General features: G+C 33.8%; 1 protein-coding gene across 9 annotated transcripts in view; it reads right to left on the reverse strand.

Annotated features, from left to right (window-relative positions):
• Positions 1-69: 69 nt before the first annotated feature.
• SHOC2 (SHOC2 leucine rich repeat scaffold protein) overlaps positions 70-23,414 on the reverse strand; it is a 102,242-nt gene continuing 78,897 nt past the window's right edge. For all 9 annotated transcript variants that reach the window (XM_082424897.1, XM_082424898.1, XM_082424901.1 and 6 more), the window contains 6 exons: positions 15,964-16,094; positions 11,497-11,685; positions 6,221-6,343; positions 4,110-4,247; positions 3,671-3,788; positions 70-2,172 (listed from right to left, as the gene is read on the reverse strand). In XM_082424897.1, the coding sequence (XP_082281023.1) occupies positions 1,964-2,172; positions 3,671-3,788; positions 4,110-4,247; positions 6,221-6,343; positions 11,497-11,685; positions 15,964-16,094 (908 nt within the window). In that variant the 3' untranslated portion in view covers positions 70-1,963. The remainder of the gene's footprint in view (positions 2,173-3,670; positions 3,789-4,109; positions 4,248-6,220; positions 6,344-11,496; positions 11,686-15,963; positions 16,095-23,414) is intronic.

Here is a 23,414-nt window from a genome sequence, read left to right on the forward strand (position 1 = left end):
TTCCATTATCTTAAGATATAAACACACCTGGATATGAGATTTTTAAAAACCACACATACACACAAGCTCTAGGTAGAGCTGTAATAAACAAATTCCTTTTATAAACACAACTTTAACTGAAAAGCCACAGTAGATGGAAAAAAAGAAGAAAGGATATTACTTGGTAAAATCCAGTGACATCTACAATAGTTTTACAGCACATTTAAGCATTCTACGGTTTTATATCTTTACCTGCCTTCCATTTCTTAGTTGCTCCTTAAAAAATTGCCAATTACGACTACAGGTTTAACCTCAAACTTAGTCCTGATTTTGAGTGCCAGGAAAAGCAAAACAACACTCCAAATTTCTATCTTAATGTTATAACCTTACTTCAAAAATGGTTTTATTTAAAATACAATGCCCATCTAAATGGAAAAAAAAAAGAAAAGAAAACCAAGCAGCAATATGTAATTATACGTAATAGTTATTCATTATATGGGAAGTGTTTTTTAGGATGATATCTAGAATGCACTTGCTCTGTGAGTCTCTTCAATAATTAAATCGACTAGACTGACACTATCAAAAGTAAGCATACTGTAATAAGGGGCACACACTTACAATACTGCTAGCCTTAAAAGCAGTAAAGCAAAAGAAAATATACCAAATAGCACATGCGTATCTTACAGAACTTCCACTGAACTATCAATGGCTTCTATGCAATGTGCTCTTTTCCATAACTGTATTAACTACCAAAAAAGGAAAGATGAGATTGAAATCAATGGTACTGAACTGAATTGTTTGAAGCCAGTACTCCACATGTGGGGAAAAGTGCATTTAGTTCAGCAGCAATATAGCACAGTGTGAAGATATTGTGCTTAGACGCAGATATTCCAGAACTGAAAGATGTACAAGGCAAGTCAAGATATAAAACCATAGTACACTGTTAAATAACCTTGAAACATATATATATTGCAGTGTTCAAAGAAAAACATTCATTTCATTGTACAAGGCTAGGGAGAAATCCTTAAAGTTACCTATCGTAGTTTATGATATAATAAATACATATCTATATAGCATTGTATATACATATATAGAATGTGTGTTTATGTGTATCTTTGTCTTTTTTTGCCAAATTATTCTGTTAGTTTTTGTGGATCTGCAACTTTCAGGAATGAAAACTCCTTTACACTACAAGTTTCTGTTCCCCCAAACTTAAGATATTTATACTAGAAAAGGTCTCAATACCCTCCCCCAACAACCCAAAGACTCACATCAGATATTTTGCTTCACAATTGATCAGAGAAACATAATTAAAGGAATTCTAGAATTTCTGACTGTATCTTTTCACTTTGCCAGTTGTTTCAACAAGCAATTATCTTTTAATATTTAAATCAGCTGATGCAAATTCTTTAGCAGAGGATATAAACTCTAGATTTCACTGATCAAAACAGAGCAAATCAAAACCAAAAAAAAAAAAAAAAAAATCCAGTGATTTACTCTGACTGTAAACAATATATAAAATTCAAATCTCAAATTTCAAAATAAGTTAAAGAAAAATTATACCTTCAGGGCCTATAATACTATAAAGATCTGACAATTGGTAAGGGGAAAATATATATGAAAAGTTGCAACAAAATTGTTTGCCCAGGATTTTTGCTAAGAGAAAGTATATCTAACTATACTACCTCTGGCCCTTAAATTTAATAACTTCATAAATTGTTGGCAAATGTTTTAAGCAAACTGGCATATCATATTACACAACAGAAAACATCCATCAAGTTCAGCAAAGAAAACTTATATAAGCCTTTTGTACAGAATTAAAAAAAATCTAAATGGCTATGATTCCTCTATTAGCAGAAACACATAACGCAGTCTTTATAAATCTGCCAAATATATCAATATCTACATAAATAGATACAGATATAGATATGAAACATTAATGGCAGTCTATTTTCGAACAGTGTGTGGGACCAGCAGATTTGTATCAGACCATGGCACGATATGGACCCTGCATCTTTAGGAACTGAATGATGAAAGAAGGACCCCCAGCAACAATCTGAGGTGGAAGATGGCTGAGTGGACAGTTCTCAATACTCATGATTGAAAGCTTGCTGCAAAGAGCCAGCTCAAAGGGAAGGCTGTGCAGGTTGGGGTTGTCATTCAAATACAGCTCTTCTAGATTCTCCAGTGTACCTGTTTTAAAAAACAAAATTATTATTAAGAAAATTAATTACTATTTAAAAAGTTCAACTGGGCATGATCCTTATCCTGGGTATTATGCATACTGAACACACATTTCCTTTTACTCTCTTCTCTTAGTTTTAAAACTTTCTACAACTGTGGATCTCAAACGTTCCCACATATTCACATAAACTGGGAAGATTAAAAAAACCATGATGTCCAGGTCACGCTCTAAACCAATTAAATCAGAATCTCTTCCTTTATGGTTGGTTTTCAAGCTTGGAGTTTTTTTGAAAAAACATATACTACATCTCCAGAGACTCTGTTTGGGATAGCTTGGCATTCATGTGTATTTTTTCAAAATTCCAGAGGTAAGTTTATTATACAGTCAGTGCCTATATTCACTTTCCTCTTGGAGAAAATGTGATAATCTCTCTTAGTAATAAATTTCTCATGTGAAAGGTTTTTGTTACTTTGTATAAATCTTTCGCTAAGAGAGTTATTACATATTTGACAGTAAGCCAAAAATCAATTTATGTAATCTTTTAAAATTTTTTCTTAGACTGTCTTAGGATACTCATACTTTCTAGGCAAATGTTTCAAGCAATTGCATGAGGCCAGATGGATAAACATACTAGAAATAAAAGTGTATAGCTGCCTTATGTGTTTCCAATTTTTAAACTTTAAAATTTATAATTATTTGATAGTGGTATGTAGAAAACTAATGAAAAACAACAGTTACTAGGTAATGGATTTGTTCACATTTAAGATTTTATTTATTATGCAGAGCAACTCTGTGAGAAGTTACTATTGTCCTTATTTTACAGGTAGGAAACTTGAAGCTTAGGGAGTTTCTGTACCTTATCCAAGCCACAAAACCAATAAGCAGCAGAGCCAGATTTTGAATTGTCTTATTTTACTCCAAAACCATTCTTAACCACTAATCTATAGTGCCTCTGAAACAGCATGATATAGATGGGAGAATATAATACATGGGATTATTAATTTTAGAATTACTATGTGACCTTAATCAATTAACTCTCTTTGTAAAATGAGGCAATTTACACTGCCTAAAATTTAAGGTGTTTACATTGATAGTATGAAATAATGGATATGAAAACACTTAGAAAATTCTAAAGTACTCTCAAATATTAATATCAATCCTAAAACCTCACAAGGGAAGGTTCTTTCGGCATAAGACACTACTAATTTAATTCAAGCTTGTGTAATTTTTTAATTTGGAAGAAAAATAACTCTTCTAAATTGAGGTTAAATCTAAGTATGCTAAAACATTGTCAAATATAATATTAACCCTAATACCCCATGAGGAAACCTAATCAAAACCAACCAACCAACCAACCACTACTGGTGTTCTATAAAAAAATCTTGAGCCTGATGTAACCTGATTAAGATGAAAAAAATAGTAGATTTGTTATATTTATCTGAAATACTGCTTGAACACACAAAAGCAAATTATTACCACAAAGTCAAGTATCCAAAGTGTTCATACCAATTTCCTCAGGAAGATGAGTAAGTAGGTTCTCTCCAAGGCCTAGATGTGTAAGATTGGTAAGGTGACCAATACCTCTCGGAAGAGTGGTTAATTGGTTGTTTGTCAAGACTAATTTCTAAAAGATTAGCAAAATAAAAGACGGTTACATACATATTTCCTATAACTGATGTAAATTTTAAAAAACTACATCTAAACTACTAAACCAATAAAATAAACATGGAAATTAGATTGGATAATATAAGAATCACTAAATAAGTTTTTCTTTCAAAAAATATCATTTGTTAGGAAGACAAAAGCAGATAGGTTACATGAACATAAAATTCAGCCCTAATGCTATAACAGGAAAATCTATCTGGTCCAAGAATAATGTGCAATTTGGAATGCATTCCAAAAACTTTAATTATATACCTATAAAATCATCAGGATAATGTTTTACCTGTAAATCCTTAAGATAAGCAATTTCATTTGGCAAGGATTCTAATTTGTTCTCCTCTAGATCCAACTCTCTTAACTTCCTAAGGTTTCCAAGACCATGGGGAAGCTTCTTTAGAAGATTGTTTGATAATATCAGAACCTAAAGAGAAATTTTTGATAATGTTTGACAGCTCACAAAACAAAATTATATATTATCATTGCGTGGCTTAAAATTTATTAAGCAATGCTAATTTTCTAAACAGTGAATATTGAGGGTAATGTTTAATTATATAACAAGACATTAAACTTACTATTCTAAAAAAAAATCACCATAGTTACTGGAAACAAAATAGTTTGATTAAGACAAAACTAATAAAAGCAAAAGGAAAGAATTTAATTTTAACTAAATTACAAAAAATATAAAATTATTAACTACTTGCACTAAGATTCATACAGTTAATGGTATTTTGATACTGAATAGTTACAAATATGTATCTAATAGGAAATCAATTATTTATTCAAAACTCCTTACAAACCATCATTTAAGGGAGACAACAACTGACTTCTAAACTGCCCATATCAATCCACTACAGTTATTATTTGTAGAAAATTTATTACATTGCAAGGCATCCTGCAATATCCTGAAGAAGGAAAAAAAAAAAGGTTGAAGAAGATAATAGTCCTTATTCCCAGAGAAGATACAATGGGGGAGGGTTAGGTGGGGAAACAATACTGGGTACAGGGATAGTGAAAAGAGCACTAAATGGAAAGATCCATATAAAGTTCTGGCTAATTTTTTATGCCCACTTATTTCTCCCAAAGTTATACTACACATAGTGAAGTAAACATATTCAGTAAGACCAAGAAAATGATATCATTTATTGAGCTATCATTTATTGAGTTTACTACTATTTGCATTGTACCATACTAAATGAAAAATGTGCATTATTGCATTTAATCCTAACTAAAACTTTATGAGGAGAATACTATCATCCCCATTTCACAGCTGAGGAAACTGAAGCTTGGGCATGTTAAATCCATAAATAGAGAGAGTTAAAGTGGAACTGTACCCAGATCTGTTTGGCTTCAAAGCTCCTGCTGTTAACCACTACACCATACTATTTCACCTTACTAAATACAATAATAAAAGAATATAGAAATTAGATTTTTTAAAAACATGAATACAGAGGACATTTTTAGAAATACTTATTTACTATTAGTAAACTTTTTCATCAAAGGGTGAAAATGTTAGGAACTCAAGAGGCAGGAGAAATCATCCTTGACTGAGGAGGTGACAGGAAGATGGATCTTTAATTATGAGAAATAATTTTAAAAGAAAAATTTAAGGGGATGAGAAGAGAGCATACTAGATATTGGGAGCAATAAGACTAAAGGTACAGAGCTAGAAATATGCACACATTGCCAACAAAGAAAATAAATTTAGTTAGTAAATAAAAGAGGAGGTGGGTATTCAGGATGGAAAAGTAGGTCAGAATTACATGAAGGGTTCTGAATTCCCATCTGAGGAACCCATAATTATTTTAGAGGACAATGGTGCAGCATTCTTAAACAGAGCTAAGAAAAAAACTATGTTCTAAAAGATGCTAAGTTTTAGAGACCCTTTCTTTCAAAGATACTTTATAGCATTCAAACCTACCAACTTTTAGTGGGCAAGAGTAATTCAAAAGCATTGAGCCCAGATTAAGTCAATACTTCATCATACTAATAGGGCTGCATGTTTAAGAGAGCACTAACATTTCTTTTTTTTTTTTCTTTTCTTTTTCTTAACTGATTAAATCTGGACTTTATCTATTTATTTATGGCCATGCTGCATGGCATGTGGGATCTTAGTTCCCAGACCAGGGATGGAACCCATGCCCCCTGCATTGGAAGCACAAGGTTTTAACCACTGGACTGCCAGGGAAGTCCCGAGAGCACTAACATTTCTATTGGATTGGCCAAAAGGTTTGTTCGGGTTTTTCCGTATCATCTTACAGAAAAACCCGAACGAACGTTTTGGCCAACCCCAGTAATTATGATCTTCACCCACTTAGAAATTGTTTAATTGGAAACTTCACGAGTGAGAAAACTGTGGAAGAGTCTAAGGAGTTCTAGATGCTCTTTTATACTCACCTCAAGAGAAACAAGACCAGACACATCCTCAGGGATCTTTGTGAGCTGATTTGTAGCTAAATTCAATTCTACCATACTGGTCCAAGTTCCAAAATCCAAGGGAAGTGATGTCAACTGATTGTCCTGACAAAGACAAAGAGAAGCATTCAAGGTAAAACCACAAAAACAAAGCTCCATATGTACCTCCCTATAGAAAGAGAATTCTTAAACAGAAAAAGTCATTCCCTTTTTTGATGTCTAAATATATTGGATGGGCCAAAAAGTGCCTTTGGTTTTCTAAGTAAAATTAAAAGACACATTTTTTCATTTTCACCAAGAACTTTATTGAACAACGTATTCACCCTTTTGTTCCACTACGTTCTGCCATTTTTCAGGCAACTTCATAATTCCATCTTCACAAAACTTTTTATCTTTTTGAGCAAAGAACTGGTCCAGGTGCCTTTTACAGTCTTCCAGGGAAGTGAAATTTTTCCCATTAAGAGAATTCTGTAAAGACCGAAATAAATGGAAACCCAAAGGTGCAATGTCTAGTGAATACAGCAGATTAATCAGAACTTCCCAGCCAAGCTGTAACAGCTTTTGCCTGGTCATCTAAGAAACACGCAGTCTTGGCGTTATCCTGATGGAAGATTATGCGTTTTCTGTTGACTAATTCTAGACGCTTTTCGTCAAGTGCCACTTTCAGTGGGTCTAATTGGGAGCAGTACTTGTTGGAATTAATCATTTGGTTTTCCCGAAGGAGCTCATAATAGAGGACTCCCTTCCAATCCCACCATATACACAACATCATCTTCTTTGGATGAAGACCAGCCTTTGGTGTGGTTGTTGGTGGTTCATTTCACTTGTCCCATGACCTCTTCCATTCCACACTGCTGTACAGTATCCACTTTTCATCACCCGTCACAATTTGTTTTAAAAAGGGAACATTTTCATTACGTTTCAGTAGAGAATCGCATGTGGAAATACGGTCAAGAAGGTTTTCTCGCCTAACTTATGTGGAACCCAAACATCAAAGCGATTAACATAACCAAGCTGGTGCAAATTATTTTCAATGCGTGATTTGGATATTCTGAGTATGTCAGCTCTCTCCCGCATAATATAACGTTCATTGTTCTCAATTATTGTTTCGATTTGATCGTTATCAACTTCAACTGGTCTACCTGACCGTGGAGCATCGTCCAGCGAGAAACCTCCGGCATGAAACTTCGCAAACCACTTTTGACACGTTCGATCAGTCACGGCACCTTCTCCATACACTGAACAAATCTTTTTTTTGTATTTCAGTTGCGTTTTTACCTTTCTTGAAATAATAAAGCATAATATGCCAAAAATGTTGCTTTTTTCTTCCATCTTCAATATTAAAATGGCTACACAAAGATTCACCAATTTTGATAAGTCTTTTTTTAAATGCACGCTGATATGACAGCTGTCACATACAATCTAACAAAATTGTTTTGAATGAAGTTAAAGACAACTAAGTGCTACTAGAGCCATCTTACGGAAAAAACCGAACGAACCTTTTGGCCCACCCAGTAGAAAGAAAAGAAAAGGAACAAAAACTCTAAGCCTCCAAAGTTCTTCAAACAGTAATTAGGTTTTTATTTTTAAGTCTAAACTATAAGTCTGTTCCCTATGCGATTATCTGTGTTGGATATGGAAAAATACACTATACAGATGAACAATTGAGATTTCAAAGGTCCCAGTGATAAATATAATGTTTTCCTCACTTCACAGTAATGTATAGAAATCACTGAATAAAATCTGAATGTTCATGAGCACAGTGGAAGAAGAAATATCTAACTATAGCCCACAAGGAATCCAGATAAGCTCAGCAATTCTAGAGATGCTGAACAATAAAGTAGGAGAGGAAAAAAGTTGTAATAAGACAGCAAATTAAATCATTAAAACACTAAGTATCCATGATTTTACTTTAAAAATCCATACGAGAAGATGGTTAAAACATACTTATCATTAAATAATAAAAACAAATGATGAAACACAGTGATTCTAATTTTATTTAAAAATTAGATATAGCTATACACAGAAAAAATAGTGAAATACATGCCAGTGATTCACTAGTTTTTTTCCCCGCTTCCTCATATTCACTTATAAAACAACTCTTACCACACTGTTGTGTGCTCGGGGTATTTTGGTACTGAGATGGGACCATCAGTATTCCCTGTCCCAGTTGGGTATCAATGATATACGCCGATTTATTAACAGCAGTGGAATTTTAAAATTTTATCTCCTTTTTTGTTCATCTGTATTTAAAATTTTTTCTGCAATGTACATTAATTACTGATCTCATTTTACACAAAATTATCCATAAGAGAAATCTCAAGTAGAGAACATCCATTTGAAAGCCAAGTTTTTCTTTTATTATAATATTTAAACTTATTACCTATTTAAACTTCTTATCTACCTATGCCCAAACTACGGATAGTTATTAGCACGATAAAGTATTTTCATTAAAAAAATTTACTACTGATGCTTATGTGAGGAGGAGAATGTCAGGCATCATTTTGACTTCTTTCAAGAGAAAGTTTTGTTAACCATTTGTCTCAATTTTGAAGAAAAATTAATTTCAAAGCTCTATGCAAAGTTTTTATCATTTCACTGAAAAAAGCAAGCTTTTCCAAGCTAACATATTACAATAACATAATATCCATAAAAATGTTTAACCAAATGGGACTTCCCTGGTGGCGCAGTGGTTAAGAATCCGCCTGCCAATGCAGTGGACAAGGGTTTGAGCCCTGGTCCGGGAAGATCCCACATGCCGCGGAGCAACTAAGCCCGTGTGCCACAACTACTGAGTCTGTGCTCTAGAGCCTGTGAGCCACAACTACTGAGCTCACGTGCTGCAACTACTGAAGCCTGTGCACCTAGAGCCCATGCTCCGCAACAAGAGAAGCCACTGCAATGAGAAGCCCGCGCACCACATCGAAGAGTAGCCCCCGCTCGCCGCAACTAGAGAAAGCCCGCGTGCAGCAACGAAGACCCAATGCAGCCAAAAATAAATAAATGAATAAATTTATTTTAAAGAAAACGTTTAACCAAATGAATACCTGGACTGCTGTCTAAGCCTCGTATTACAAATTGAACATTCAGAACTCATGCCATTACCACTGGTAAACCTCATATAACCAGACTCGTTAAGAGTATATTTTACTTGTTTAAGATTATAAGACTATTTTGAACTTCCACTGGTTCACTTATTATATACTTCCAAACAATGATAAAAGATACATATACTTATGAAGAAGTATACATAGAATTAAAAATTATACAATTAGACTGTAGTTTAAAGAACCACAATTATTTTGAAATGGTTCATCAAAGACAAAAGGATGTAGTATGATACAATATAAAGAACACTATACCTGAAAGCAGAAAATCTAGGCTTCCTGGATTCCTACCTCAGCCATGAATTAGTTATGTGGCCAGTAATTATTACCTGTGGGCCTAAAGTTTGTTCACTACAAATTCAATCACTGGAGAAATCATTTTTCATTTCTTTCCTCCTTTTGCAATAAAATTCCTTTTTCTGATTACAAATGTGAAACTCATTCACTGTAGAGAATACAGGCAAGTAAAAAGAAACTAAAAATCACGCGTTAGGAGAAAATATTTGCAAATCATCTATCTGACAAGGGATTAACATCCAAAATATATAAAGAACTCATACAACTCAACAGCAAAAAAAACCCCAAACAATCCAATTAAAAAATGAGCACAGGATCTGAACAGACATTTTTCCAAAGAAGACATACAGATGGCCAACAGGTACATGAAAATGTACTCAATATCACTAATTATCAGGGAAATGCAAATCAAAACCATAATGAGATATCACTTCACTGCTGTCAGAATGGCTATTATCAAAAAGACAAGAAACAACAAGTGTTGGTGAGAATGTGGAGAAAAAGGAATCCTTCTGCACTGTTGGTGGGAATGTAAATTGGTGCAGTCCCTATGGAAAACAGTATGGAGGTTCCTCAAAAAATTAAAAAGAGAATTACCATATGATCCAGCATTTCTACTCCAATGTATTTACCCAAAGAAAACAGAAACACTAACTCAAAAAGAAATATGCACCTTATGTTCACTGCAACATTATTTACAACAGCCAAGATATGGAAACAACCTAAGTGTCCACCAATGAATCAATGGATAAAAAAGATGTGGTATATATATTCAATGGAATACTATCCAGTCATAAAAAAGTATAAAAATCTTGCCATTTGTGAGGACATGGATGGACTTTGAGGGCATTATGTTAAATGAAATGAGTCAAACAAAGAAAGAAAAATACCATATGATCTCACTTATATGTGGAATCTAAAAAAAAAAACAAACAACAACAATAACAAAAACCAAGCTCAGAGAGAAAAAGAACATATTGGTGGTTGCCAGAGGCAGGGGGTAGAGGGTAGATGAAATGGATGAAGAGAGTCAAAAGTACAGCATGGTGATTATAGTTAATAATATTGTATGCATATTTGAAAGTTGATGAGAGAGTAAATCTTAAAAGCTCTCACCACAAGAAAAAAACATTCTGTAACTATGTATGGTGATGGATTTTAACTAGACCTACTGGGGTGATCATTTAACAATATATACAAATATTGAATCATTATGTTGTACATCTGAAACTAATATAATGTTGGAGGTCAATTATACCTCAATAAAAAGAAAAAGATAAAAAAAAGAGATCACCCATAAATAATTCTGATATTCAAAGATAAACAGTATATTTTAGTAAACACTGGCTATATGTATGCATATAAATCTATAGATATTTAATATGTAATTGAACACATTAAAAACAGCTTTCAAAAACAATGTGTACAAACAGAATCTTTACATGCTTAACTTTTTCCTACTTAATAAATCGATATTATTTCAACTGGTATTTAATATTCTTCTAAACTAGAGTATTATTTGTAATTGCTTCATATTATTTCACTGAAGATATAGTACTTTTAAGAAATGAAATCCCTATTAATTTTAATAAGTTGGTACCAGTTAAATGAAAAGCTCTGCAATAAATATCCCTACAACTATGCTGTTATGGATATTCATGATTATTCAAATTGCTAAGGATATTGCATGGTTCTAAGCTATTTGTTGTCTAACACAAATTGTCCTGAAGTATCCTTATTATCAGTTTAGATTCCCATCAGCAAGAAGCAAGTACCCATTCTGATAGATAAACCATAAATATTAGAAGAACTAGTCATAGTAGTTATTTTCCCCTCATACAAATAGAGGCTTACCTTCATATTCAGCTTACTTAATACTTTTGCTCTGGAGAAAATTCCAAATGGGATTTTGTTGATTCGATTGTGTTCCATGTTGAGGGAATAGATGGTGGAAAACTGAGATGGACCACCTACTGGATATAACTGGAAGCAGTTTCTAGCTAAGGTCAAACTATTCAGTTTCACAAGACTTGATAAAAGACTCTGTAAAAAAAAAAAAAAATGAAATAAACATAAGAATTAGAACAGTAACAAGACTTATTCTGTAGAGTACAGAGCAGCAGTCCCAAACAAATGCCTCAAAGGGCCTTGCAGGTAACAAATGACAGAGACTGGATGGACCGGTTCTGTGATGCCTCATCTAGAGGAAAGTCACTCACTACTCAGCTCTAGCTAACTGTTGCCTTGCAGGAATGTGGAGCCAATGAAGTCAGATTTCCAGACTTTACAAAGAAACACGAAATTCATTTACTTATATTAAATCTCCGATTTTTATCCTTTGGCTTTAATTTATTTAAAATACTCTACAGGGTAAAGAAAATATGTCTGTGGGTAAGAGGTGCTTCATGAGTGGCTAGTTTTAGACCTCTGTAAAAGCGGAAACGTTGGTATCAGACAGTCCTGGGTCTGAGTCCTGACTCTGCCATCTGCTATGTGATCAATCCTATCCAGGTCTTAGTTAAGTACCTATCTCTAAATTATTATTAAGGTTAATATAATGCTTGGCACAGAGTAAGGTGTCATTCAGTAATTTAAATGTTCCTTTTAGGAATATTAAATTCAGAAGATAATATACTTCCTCATATTATATAATATATTGCTTTTCCATACAGTAAATTTCTGAGGGAATATACATCTACCAAACAAGTATTTACTTAGCATATAATCCCATATTCCCTCTTACTTCAGTCTCCTACCATGTAACCAGTGTTAGGTATTATAAAAGAATCTCTGCCATTAAGAAGACTAAATCCCACTAAGAGAAATAAAGCACACAGATAGGAAAAAGAAAATAATATATAACTGTATATAATCAGTAACAAAGTATACAGAATAGGCTCTTGCTATTCAAAGTCTGGCTCAAGGAAGAGCAGCATCAGAATCCCCTGAGAGCGTGCTAGAAATGAGGACTCTTAGGCCCACTCCTAGAGAATCATAATATGAGTCTTAAGATTCCCAGGTGATTTGTATGCTCATTAATGTTTCAGAAACACTGGTACAGGCTATAAAATAGTTTTATATCCTGGCCCTATCTTTCAGTAGCTTGTGACTCTGGGCAAGTTATTTCTCTGAACACTAGTTTTATTCATTTGTAAATTGATGATGCCTTATTTTATAGGCTATCATAGAGTTTTTTTTAAGAAATAAAAATATATAAATAGCTTTAAAATACCTCGCATTATAATAAGTGCTCAAATTTTAAGTCACTTCTTTATTTAAATTCAAAGAAAAGAAGAAATACTGGAATAACTAGAAAAGCAGGAAGAAGGCTGAGAGTGTGCCAGATCTTAAGGGATGAAAAAAATTTTTTAATACTCAGAGAAGCAGAAGAAAATATTCTGGATTGATGTAAAGGCCCAAGCAAGGAGAATACAAACATTGTGAGGTGTGTGTTTTAAATAATGTTCAAATTTTGGCTATCTACCATGAGGAAACTGAAGACTTAGTACCTGAAGTGTCAGCTGTGATTTGCAAGGCCCACTGAAGGAAAAGAATAACTATATAATTGAAGTTATAATTAGTGAACTGAACTGAAACTTGTCCTTTATGATGAACATGAATAAGCTACTCAACATTTGTCAATTGCTATACACAGAAAAAAGAAAGAATACAGAAAGAGAAAACTTTCATGGCAGTCAGTTCGGGGAAAATGTGTACATCCTACTTCACTGTAAATAAAGGAGTTCTATTGAGTCTCATGGCAAAAATGTTATTTTTATTATTCTTAGAGCTGACTTACTTTATTGAATTGATATTCTTTTATGAAAAAATGTTAACACCTGAGGATATTTGAAAAGGGGCAACAAGAATGCAGCTCTCCAACCTTTCCATTCTTAGGTCATACTATGAAGCTTTGGGGTTGCTTATCATTGCTTTAGAGTCAGACACATCTGGGTTCCCATCTCACATCTTCTACTTACTAGCCTTGTGATCTTTGGTGAATTAATTAGATAATATATCTCTCACCATATTTCCAGAAAAAGTATTTAAGCGTGACAAATTTGGCCAAAAACGTGACTTCTCTTAAGTCTTATTTCCCTATTTGATGAGACTACCCCAATAACTAGTAGGATTATAGTGAAGATTTAAATGGAATAATACATGTAGAGCTCCTAGCCTTATGCCTTGAGTAGATGTGCTTAAATTCATTAAGTTCTTTCTCCTTTTGTGTTTATGTCTACATTAAAACTAGTCCATTTCCAGACAGTCTTCAAATGGAAAAGTATACAGTCATTTTGCCAGCTCTGATTTCAGCAATATAATGAGCCCCCAGTGAAAACCACTTTCCTGATTTTTCTTGCCAGCTTGAACGTCTAAGTGCTGTTTAATGGATTTTATTATTTTTCTTATTGTGATTATAAACGCAGATAATTACACATTTGCATTAAGAATACACTACTTCCAAAGCACATAGACTACTTTTAAATAAAACTTAATATTTTCCAATATTTGAACAAGGCCAATCAAGGATTTCCCCCATAGCTTCTCTATCTGAAAACGGGCCTGTTTAAATACACATACACCCTTTCTTCCACAGCCAGACTGAACAGAGCTGTCTTCTTTATAATTCTCTTATCAAAAATAAATCCTGACTTATTTCAGTAACAAAATATTATATATGAAAGTACTTAGCACATGTCTTTATCCTAAGAGGTTTCCAATAATTATGTTTCCCTTCAGTGACAATAAGACTGGATATGTAAATAAATGTTAAAATTTCTCACCTGGTGAAACTGATATACACCCAGTCTTTATATTTAGGCATATTGACATTGTAACAGTAGTCAGTCTTACTTAAGCTCACAAATCACATCCTAAAATAATCCCAACAAGGTCTAATTAATATGCTAATTATTCCCTTATTATGGATATGAATCACTGTTAGAAAGAGGATGACGTTAAACAGTAGAACCTCACCCATTCTGATGCCTGTAAATTACCACCATCACAGAAATTAAAAAATCCAAACAGTCTAGCTGTCAGGGCGATATCTACAATCTGTGGATTCTAATCCTTATCCCACTTAAACTACTACTAACAATAGTACTCTTTTGCCACAGGTGATATACTGTCATAGTAGTTTTAGTGAACTGGTCCAGACTAGAAACTACAATCCTGGGAAACTCATTTTTGTACTCTGACCAAGTTTTTTCTGAAAACGCAAGCATCTAGATTAATAGGAACCAAATTAATAGGTGCTACTTTATCTTTGTATGCCTAAGAAACAAATCAATTAAAAAAATTTATTTGATAAACTAATTGCTACAAACCTAGGGCCTCACCTACTCAAATTGTTCATTATAAATCAAAGCATATATCTGAAAAACATTCATCCAAAGCACCTCTGTTCTTAATTCAAATACACATACACACACACACACACACACAGAGTTGGGAAAATTAGTAATAATCTAAACATAATAGGGTTACTTATATAGTTTTAATTATTAGAAAAAAAAGACTTTGCAAAGTTCAATCAATCCATAACTCCACAATTCCATTCTTTTGCTTGTTAGAATACTACAGTAAGATATTATGCTTGAATAACTACAAGCAAACTTACTAGTTGTTGGGTATGCTAAAACAGCAGGTAGCAAAAGAAGAAATGGCAAGACTAAAAAATAATAAAGTTGAGAAAGACAATTTAAAAAAGAATATTGCATCTTGCCCAATTAATCTCTAGGCAAAAGAAGTGAAAATATTTTTCTAACAGAACCAACAAAACCCAAATTAAAAATAATGTGTTAAAAAAACAGCAGATTCTGGTGACTGGTATATGCTAAACAGGCTTTAATGTTATTGTATAAGCAGGATAATAATTTGGGTCACAGGCATGTTGCAGCTCATATTAACCTGGATAATAAGTAGTGTATTCTATGTAGTCATTCTTTTATCATCTTTCTACAATATCTTTTTTCTTTTATAACTGAACTGGGTGGGGAAGGTGAGTTTTAAAACCAGCCATACAACTTCTCCTTAATGGCTTCTACTGTCAAGTCCCAAATGACATGAGAAAGATTTACATGGTGCTAAAGCGGAAAGTAGCACACTGATTTTCCACCTTCCTTTCTGTTCCTATAATCATATCTACTCTTTCTTTTTTGGAATTTTTATCTTAGTGGTGGGCTATATGTCCATAGCATACCCATTATTTAAGCAATTTCAATCATCATATTATTTACCCAGCTGTAAAGATTGACTAGTTTTCCCTTCATTATCTTGCAGACTTGTTTCAAGAGTTTACTGTAATCCACCTCTTACCTCTGGTAAAGTAGAAATGTTATTGTTCTCTAAATTTAATTCTTCAAGTGCACTGCATTTTGCCAATGATCTGGGTATTGCTGACAGTCTGTTGTATCTCAGACCAAGACGACTTAAACTGGACAGGTTTCCTGTGAACACACAAAAAAATGGAATTTTTTTTAATCCGATGAGCCTGTCACTGTCCCAGGCTATCAACCAGTATTTATGAATTACTCTGAAGCACTATTTCAGCAAGATCCTTAACTTTTTGTACCAAGAAACTGCACACTACACTCTGTCAATTAGGATGAAATTGAAACCACTTTTCTGCCCTCTTAGAGAAATAATGAAATGCACAGCTATAAGTCAATCTTTAAAATCAATTATTGGAAAGTATTGTCACACTTTAATAAAAAATTAACCTTTAGATAAGGCCTAATTGAATAACATCAAAGTAGTAAATACTTTAAATTTATAATAGTTAATCCCATTTGTATCTGTGTGATGGTGATCCAATATAGAACAAGTGGCTATATATAAAAATGTACATGTAATTTTGAAGAAAAAATTTCCAAATTTCTAAAACAGTATTATTTAAAATATAAGATGCACAATTATTTTGTGAGATCAGAAAGGTTCAATATTTTCCATGAATTTAAATATAAACATTCCAAAATTTCTCTAAAAAGTTGACCTGATGGTAAAAAAATTTCTCAAAATAATTTTTTACAAACAAAAGTGAAAGTTATAGTCTTATTATCTAAACATATCCAGCTTGAGCATATTAGCCACTGTTGAATACCTAAAATAAGCAAAGCAGAAAAATAGACATTTTCTACTTTTATTGCCAAGACCCATGGCAAGCTACATGTAAGCTACATGGATGAATATGATGATATCTGCTATCATAGAAGGTTTAAATCAAATTTAATTCCCCAAACAATTACATCAGAAAATAAGTTCATTTTGATAGCAAAAAAGATAAGAGTAATGAGAATTTAGTTCAATGTATTTCTTTGCCATGACTGGTTAATTTCTTTTCTGATTCCACATTGCAACTGTTGCTATAACATTTTTAGTTGGGCTAGGTTAAAATGTTAAGTGTAGCCTCTAGTTTTAAATTAAACAGTATTACCAGTATTAGAAATTATAGGCATACTTCATTTTACTGTAATTTCTTTATTGTGCTTCACAGATACTGCAACTTTACGTATTGAAGGTTTGTGGCAACCGTGCATTGAACAAGTCTATTGGTGCCATTTTTCCAACATCATTAGCTCACTTAATGTCTCTGTGTCACATTTTAGTAATTTTTGCTATATTTCAAACTTTTCCATTATTATTATACTTGTTATGGTGATCTATGACCAGTGATCTTTGATGTTACTAGTGTAATTGTTTTGGGGTGCCACGAACTGCACCCATGTAAGACGGTGAACTTAATTGATAAATGCTGTGTGTATTCTGTCTGCTCCACTGACCAGCTGCTTCCCTGTCTCTCTCCCTCTCCCCTGAGATACAACAATATTGAAATTAGGCCAATAATAACCCTACAGTGACCTCGAACCAAGTGAACGTTAGAGTCGCATGTCTTGCACTTTAAATAAAAAGCTAGAAATGATTAAGCTTAGTGAGAAAGGCATGTGGACAGCTAGGTTGAAAGCTAGGCCTCTTGCGCCAGTCAGTCAAGTTGTGAATGCAAAGGAAAAGTTCTTGAAGGAAATTAAAAGAGCTACTGTAGTGAACACGTGAATGATAGAAAAGGAAAACAGCCTTATTGCTGAAGTAAAGAACGTTTTAGTGGTCCAGATAGAAGATCAAACCAGCCACTACATTCCCTTAAGCCAAAGCCTAATTCAGAGCAAGGCCCTAACTCTGTTCAATTCTATGAAGGCTGAGAGAGGTGAGAAAGCTGCAGAAGAAAAGTTAGAAACTAACTGAGGTTGGTTCATGAGGTTTAAGGAAAGGGATGGCTCTCCATACATAAAAGTACAAGGTGAAGCAGCAAGTGCTTATGTAGAAGCTGCAGCAAGTCATCCAGAAGACGCAGCTAAGATAATTAATGAAGGCGGCTACACTAAACAAGGTTTTCAATGTAGACAAAACAGCCTTATATTGAAGATGCCATTTAGAACTTTCACAGCTATAGAGAAGTCTATGCTTGGCTTCAATGCTTGGCTTCAAAGCTTCAGACAGGCTGACTCTCTAGACTTCTAGAATTAAAGTGGAGCCTGAAGATGTGACTGAATTGCTGCAATCTTATGATAAAACTTTTAACAGATGAGGCACTGCTTCTTACAGATGAACAAAGAAAGTGGTTTCTGGAGGTGGAACCTACTCTCGGTAAAGATGCTGTGAAGATTGTTGAAATGACAACAAAGGATTTAGAATATTACACAAGCTTTCTTTGATAAAGCAGCGGCAGGGGTTTGAGAGAACAGACTCCAATTTTGAAAGAAGCTCTATTGTGGGTAAAATGCTATTACATACCATTACATGCTGCAGGAAAGGAAAAGTCAGTCAATGCAGCAAACTTTATGTGGTTTGATTTAAGAAACTGCCACATCCACCTAACCTTCAGCAGCCACCACCCTGATCAGTCAGCAGCCATGAGGACCAAGGCAAGACCCTTAAGGCTCAGATGATGGTTAGTACTTTTTATCAATAAACTATTTTTAATTAAGGTTTGTACATTTTTTAGACATAATGCTATTGCACACTTAATAGACTACAGTACTGTATGAACATAACTTTTATATGCACTGGGAAACAAAAAATTTGTGTGATGCTTTATTGTGATATTCGCTTTGTTGTGCTGGTCTGGGATGGAATCTGTAATGTCTCCAAGGTATGCCTGTATAGAAGTGGATGCCTGTGTCACACTTAACTTTTTGGAGATAAATATTTTGATGCCTTTCAACTTTCAGCAACTTTCTGATGTTTGTCCATTTCTTTCTTTTTGCTTTGACCATTTTTCAAAAAGTTGTTGTGTGAATAATTTTCTTTCTTAGGTATGTCTAACATTACTCCAATATTTACAGAAAATATATATTAGCTTATAGAATAAGTTAAGCCTTAAAACCTAGGAGGGCAGTCACCATGCCTCATATTCCTTATCCTGTTATACTCATTTTCATCCTTCCCTTTTGCTGAAGAAAACAGTGATCAAGGTTCTAAGAAATGGCTAAATGGAGCTAATTTTTACCCTTTACATTTTCAAGAGTTAGTATTGCTATCAAAAATATTCTGGGGACTTCCGTGGTGGTCCAGTGGTTAAGACTCTGCGCTCCCAGTGCAGGGGGTCCATGTTCGATCCCTGGTCAGGGAACTAGATCCTGCATGTCACAACTAAAGATCCCACATGCCGCAACTAAAGATCCCACATGCCACAACGAAGACCCGGGTGCAGCCAAATAAGTAAATATTTTAAAAAATACTATGATAATTCTATACCATAAGTCTAGCCAACTATAATGCGAAAAAAACCTTAGCAACCATTTCAATTCCTGCAATTAGAACTATTACAGAGGTATGCTATGCTCAATTTATATTACTTTCTTATAACAGTGCTTGGAAAGTGGGCCGAGAGTTTGCTAGTTATGATTAATTAAGATTCCAACAGGCAGAAAACTGAATTAAAAAGCAACAATAAAAACTATGACTTAGCAAAGACAAGTTAATTTAGCCTTTAAAGTGTTTCCTAAATTAACTAAGGATGCTTCACTAGTATCTTTCTGATGACACTCCAGTGAGATGTGTCAAATTCGGAAGGGGAGAAAAAACAAACAAGCAGAGGGCTGGGTCACTTTCCAAAGCTCCAGAGAATTTAGAGATCAGAAATAAGGGCAAGAATAATATTTACTATTGTTGTCAATACACTGTGACATTGAATATGATACAAATGTTACTTAGAAGTTGGGTTGGCAAAAAATAATCTGCTTTATGATGAAGTATGTTAATTATAGTCATGTTTCTAACAGCAAAAAATGGGGACAACCTATATGTTCAAGAATAGATGAGTAATTATTTAAATTGAAGGCACCACAGTGTAATAGAAAAAACAAAGGATATTATATTATCAATGTGATCCTGGGCAAGTTATTTAACAGAGTCTATCTCCTCACTCATAAAGTGGGGAAAATGCCACCTATCCGACAGGGTTACTCTAAGGATTAAATACAATGTGTGTAAGATACTTAGCACAATGACTGACACCTAACAGATCTTCAAAACATGATTTTATTCTATGGTATTTCTATATTCTGTTACATTCTGTACCTATTAAAATTATGCTACAAAAATCTTTAAGATGTGAAAGACTAAGTTATGATATTAAATGAAAAAAGCCAGATAACAAAATCATGTGTTTTGTATTATCTCAACGTTGTAAAAAACACATGCATGCAAAAAGAGTGGGGAAAAACACATCAAAACTAACAGTTATCTCTGCATGATAGAATTATGGAAGATTAAATTTTTTTCTGTCAACTTGTCTATAATTTCCCTAATTTTCTATAATTTTGTAATTTTAAAACACCCTTTTGATAAAGAAAAAGTCTATAATTCTAAAGTCATTTTACTTTTAAAAATTGTGATATCTTTATACCAGCCTTTTATTGAATGAATATTTTACATTTTGGAGAAGTTTTATACTAATGTAGACCAAGATGTTTGGACACTTTACATTGTGAGGCTCGTTTTCTCCATACAGTGAGGATATGAGCTAAGCTGTGCAAAAACAGAGCTCGGTAGTTTGAAGTTTTAGATAGCCATTCTGATAAAAAAGACAAGAGATAAGAAAGATACCCAAGAAGCAGCAATAAGAGCCATCTGAGAGTACTCAGCACGGACTTTAGCATAAGATATGCGAAGTGACTTAACAGCAGAGCCAGAATCAAACTCAGTTGGCTCCTTATCAAGTAATCATTTTTCGTGAATTTCATCGACTCTGCTCCAGTGAGCTTGTTTCCTCCTGACACAGAAGCATGATATGTTCATTCTTGCTTCCACGCTGTTTGACTGTCCTTGTTGTGCTCATGGAATGCATTTTTATTCCATACTGAGTCCAGCATATTTGTTCATGAAGCTTCCTCTGGCCATTCTATGAAGACCTTATTGATCTCCCTATAAACTGGACTCATGGCCACACATTGTTTTCATCATACATTGGCATTTACTTACATTTGGTCTTATGTTGTTAGTTGTTTCATGGATTAGTTACCTCCCCCAAAAGACTGAAAATCCTTTAAGGGAGGTTGCTATGTACTTCTATCGCCACACAGAATTTGTTTCAGTGCTAAGCAAACAGCAGGCATTCATTCATACTTTCTTAATAATTACAGAAGCTAAAATATTTCACTATTTGTCCTCCTTTCCATTAGGAACAAGATGCAAAAACTTAAAATTATATGGAAGGTTCATAAAAAGATTTTTTCTTTGACCCATTCTCATCTTATAAAATAGCCTATGAAACACAGATGTTAACTGGACATGGTTTTAAAATACATATCAGATTTGTCTGGTCTGAGTACAAATTAGTTCTTCTGCAAATATTTGCAATAATTTTTTCTGAGACACCCAATGTCTAAGCAGCCCATTTTTAGATATCAGAAAACGAACTAATCATTTCCAACTCTTTGCACTCCTCCCATCCCACCAAATAATTTTTTAATTACAAAATATATAAATGCAACTTACTCTCTTCCCCCAGAGAACCATGGTTTGTAGTATAGTATGTACCTATTGAGATCTTTCTGTAAGCATTAACTTACATATACATAAATACAGGATTTTTTTTAAATGTTACCGTGTTTAGTTTTACATAAATGGGATCATTTTACGTACTTTTCACCCTATATAACAGGTCACAGAAATATTTTCTGGTGAGTAAATTCAGATATACTTCATTTTATTTAACCATTGTATTCTACGATGTGTACCATTATCTAATCATTCCCCAATTGACAGCATTTGTTTCTAATTTTTAAAAAGTAATTCTATAATGAACATTCTAATACATATCTGTGCGTACATGTGAAAATATTTCTGATGTATCAAAAGATATAGATATTTTAAATCTTGATAGACAGTGCCACTAGGCTATATCGATTTCATTCCCACCAAAATTGAACGACAGCGGTCATTTACTCATATCCTTTCAAAATGGGGAGGGAGGGAAGGTATCAATATTTTATCCCTTGTCTATCCCATGCCCATGGCCACTACAGCTACAAGGCTGGTAAAGGTGGAAATATTCCTGCAAGCAGTGATAACGTCTGACTACAAAGAATGTCAAAATCTTCTGATAAAATTTTAATTTGCTACACAAAGTTGAAGATAAAAGATGCTCAATCTTAAAAAAGAACTGGAAGTAAAGAAGCTCATCTCTTTCTCTCCTTCATACCACTGCTTTCCCTATGAAAGAAAGTTGTTCCATTGTAATAAAATGGCAGAAGCATTTACCAAGGGGTCTATGAAATCTGCAAGAGGAAAGGGCTTATTAATAGCGGAAAGTCCCCATAATTTTGCTCCACCGACATGCCTCAATAACTGTTTACAGTAGAAAAGTAGGTGAATACAATATTTTAACCAATTTTTATTCTCAATGAAACCCAAAAACTTTCTCTGGTAACAAAGATTAGTATGGTAACCAAATTCTAAATGTTTATCAGCTCACAAACCCAGTAAATAGAACCACATTCCTGAAATTTCTCTTCCAAAAGCAAAATAAGCTTCTCAGTTTTAAAGTCAGAACAGGTTTCTAGAAGTTAAAAATTACAAAATGGGGAATTCCCTGGTGGTCCAGTGGTTAGGACTCGGTGATTCCACTGCAGGGGGCACAGGTTTGATCCCTGGTCAGGGAACTAAGATCCCTCATGCCGTGCGGCACAGGCAAAAAAACTAAAAAATAAAAAAAATTTTTAATTTAAAAATAAATAAAAATTACAAAATGAAAACGAAGTAGTGAAAATGCCACATGAAATTATCTAGTACCAAAACTAGTGGTTATTTAAACAAAAATGATACCTCCAACTTTCCTAAACTTTTTTTTTTCTTTTCTCCTTTTTTTGGGGGGAGGGGAAGGTGGGGTAGAAGAGAATGAACTTTAAAAATTGTAACCTATGAGAATATGCTATGCTGATGAAGAAACTAACATTTGCAAAGCACTTGTCACTTTCTTGAGAGCATGGCATGTTCAAAGAGTCATCCACATTTTGTCAAAGTCCGTTGATCTCAGCAAAACAAAAGAGGTGAAAAAAGTAAGGATAAAATATCAATGCTTTCTTATGCCAGAAGAAAACTTGACATCAGAAGTCTGGCATTTACTGTGATTCACCCCCTGCAGTGGTTTCAACTCTAACCTCTTTCAATAAGTGGTTTTAACCACAAACTAAACTGCAACCTAGAAATCAAGCCATAGCTTGCTTTAATATTGAGCCATTGTGACTAAGAAATAAAATCAACATTGC

Source organism: Balaenoptera physalus (genome assembly GCF_965194825.1).
Source record: "Balaenoptera physalus genome assembly, chromosome: 14".
Classification (NCBI taxonomy): domain Eukaryota; kingdom Metazoa; phylum Chordata; class Mammalia; order Artiodactyla; family Balaenopteridae; genus Balaenoptera; species Balaenoptera physalus.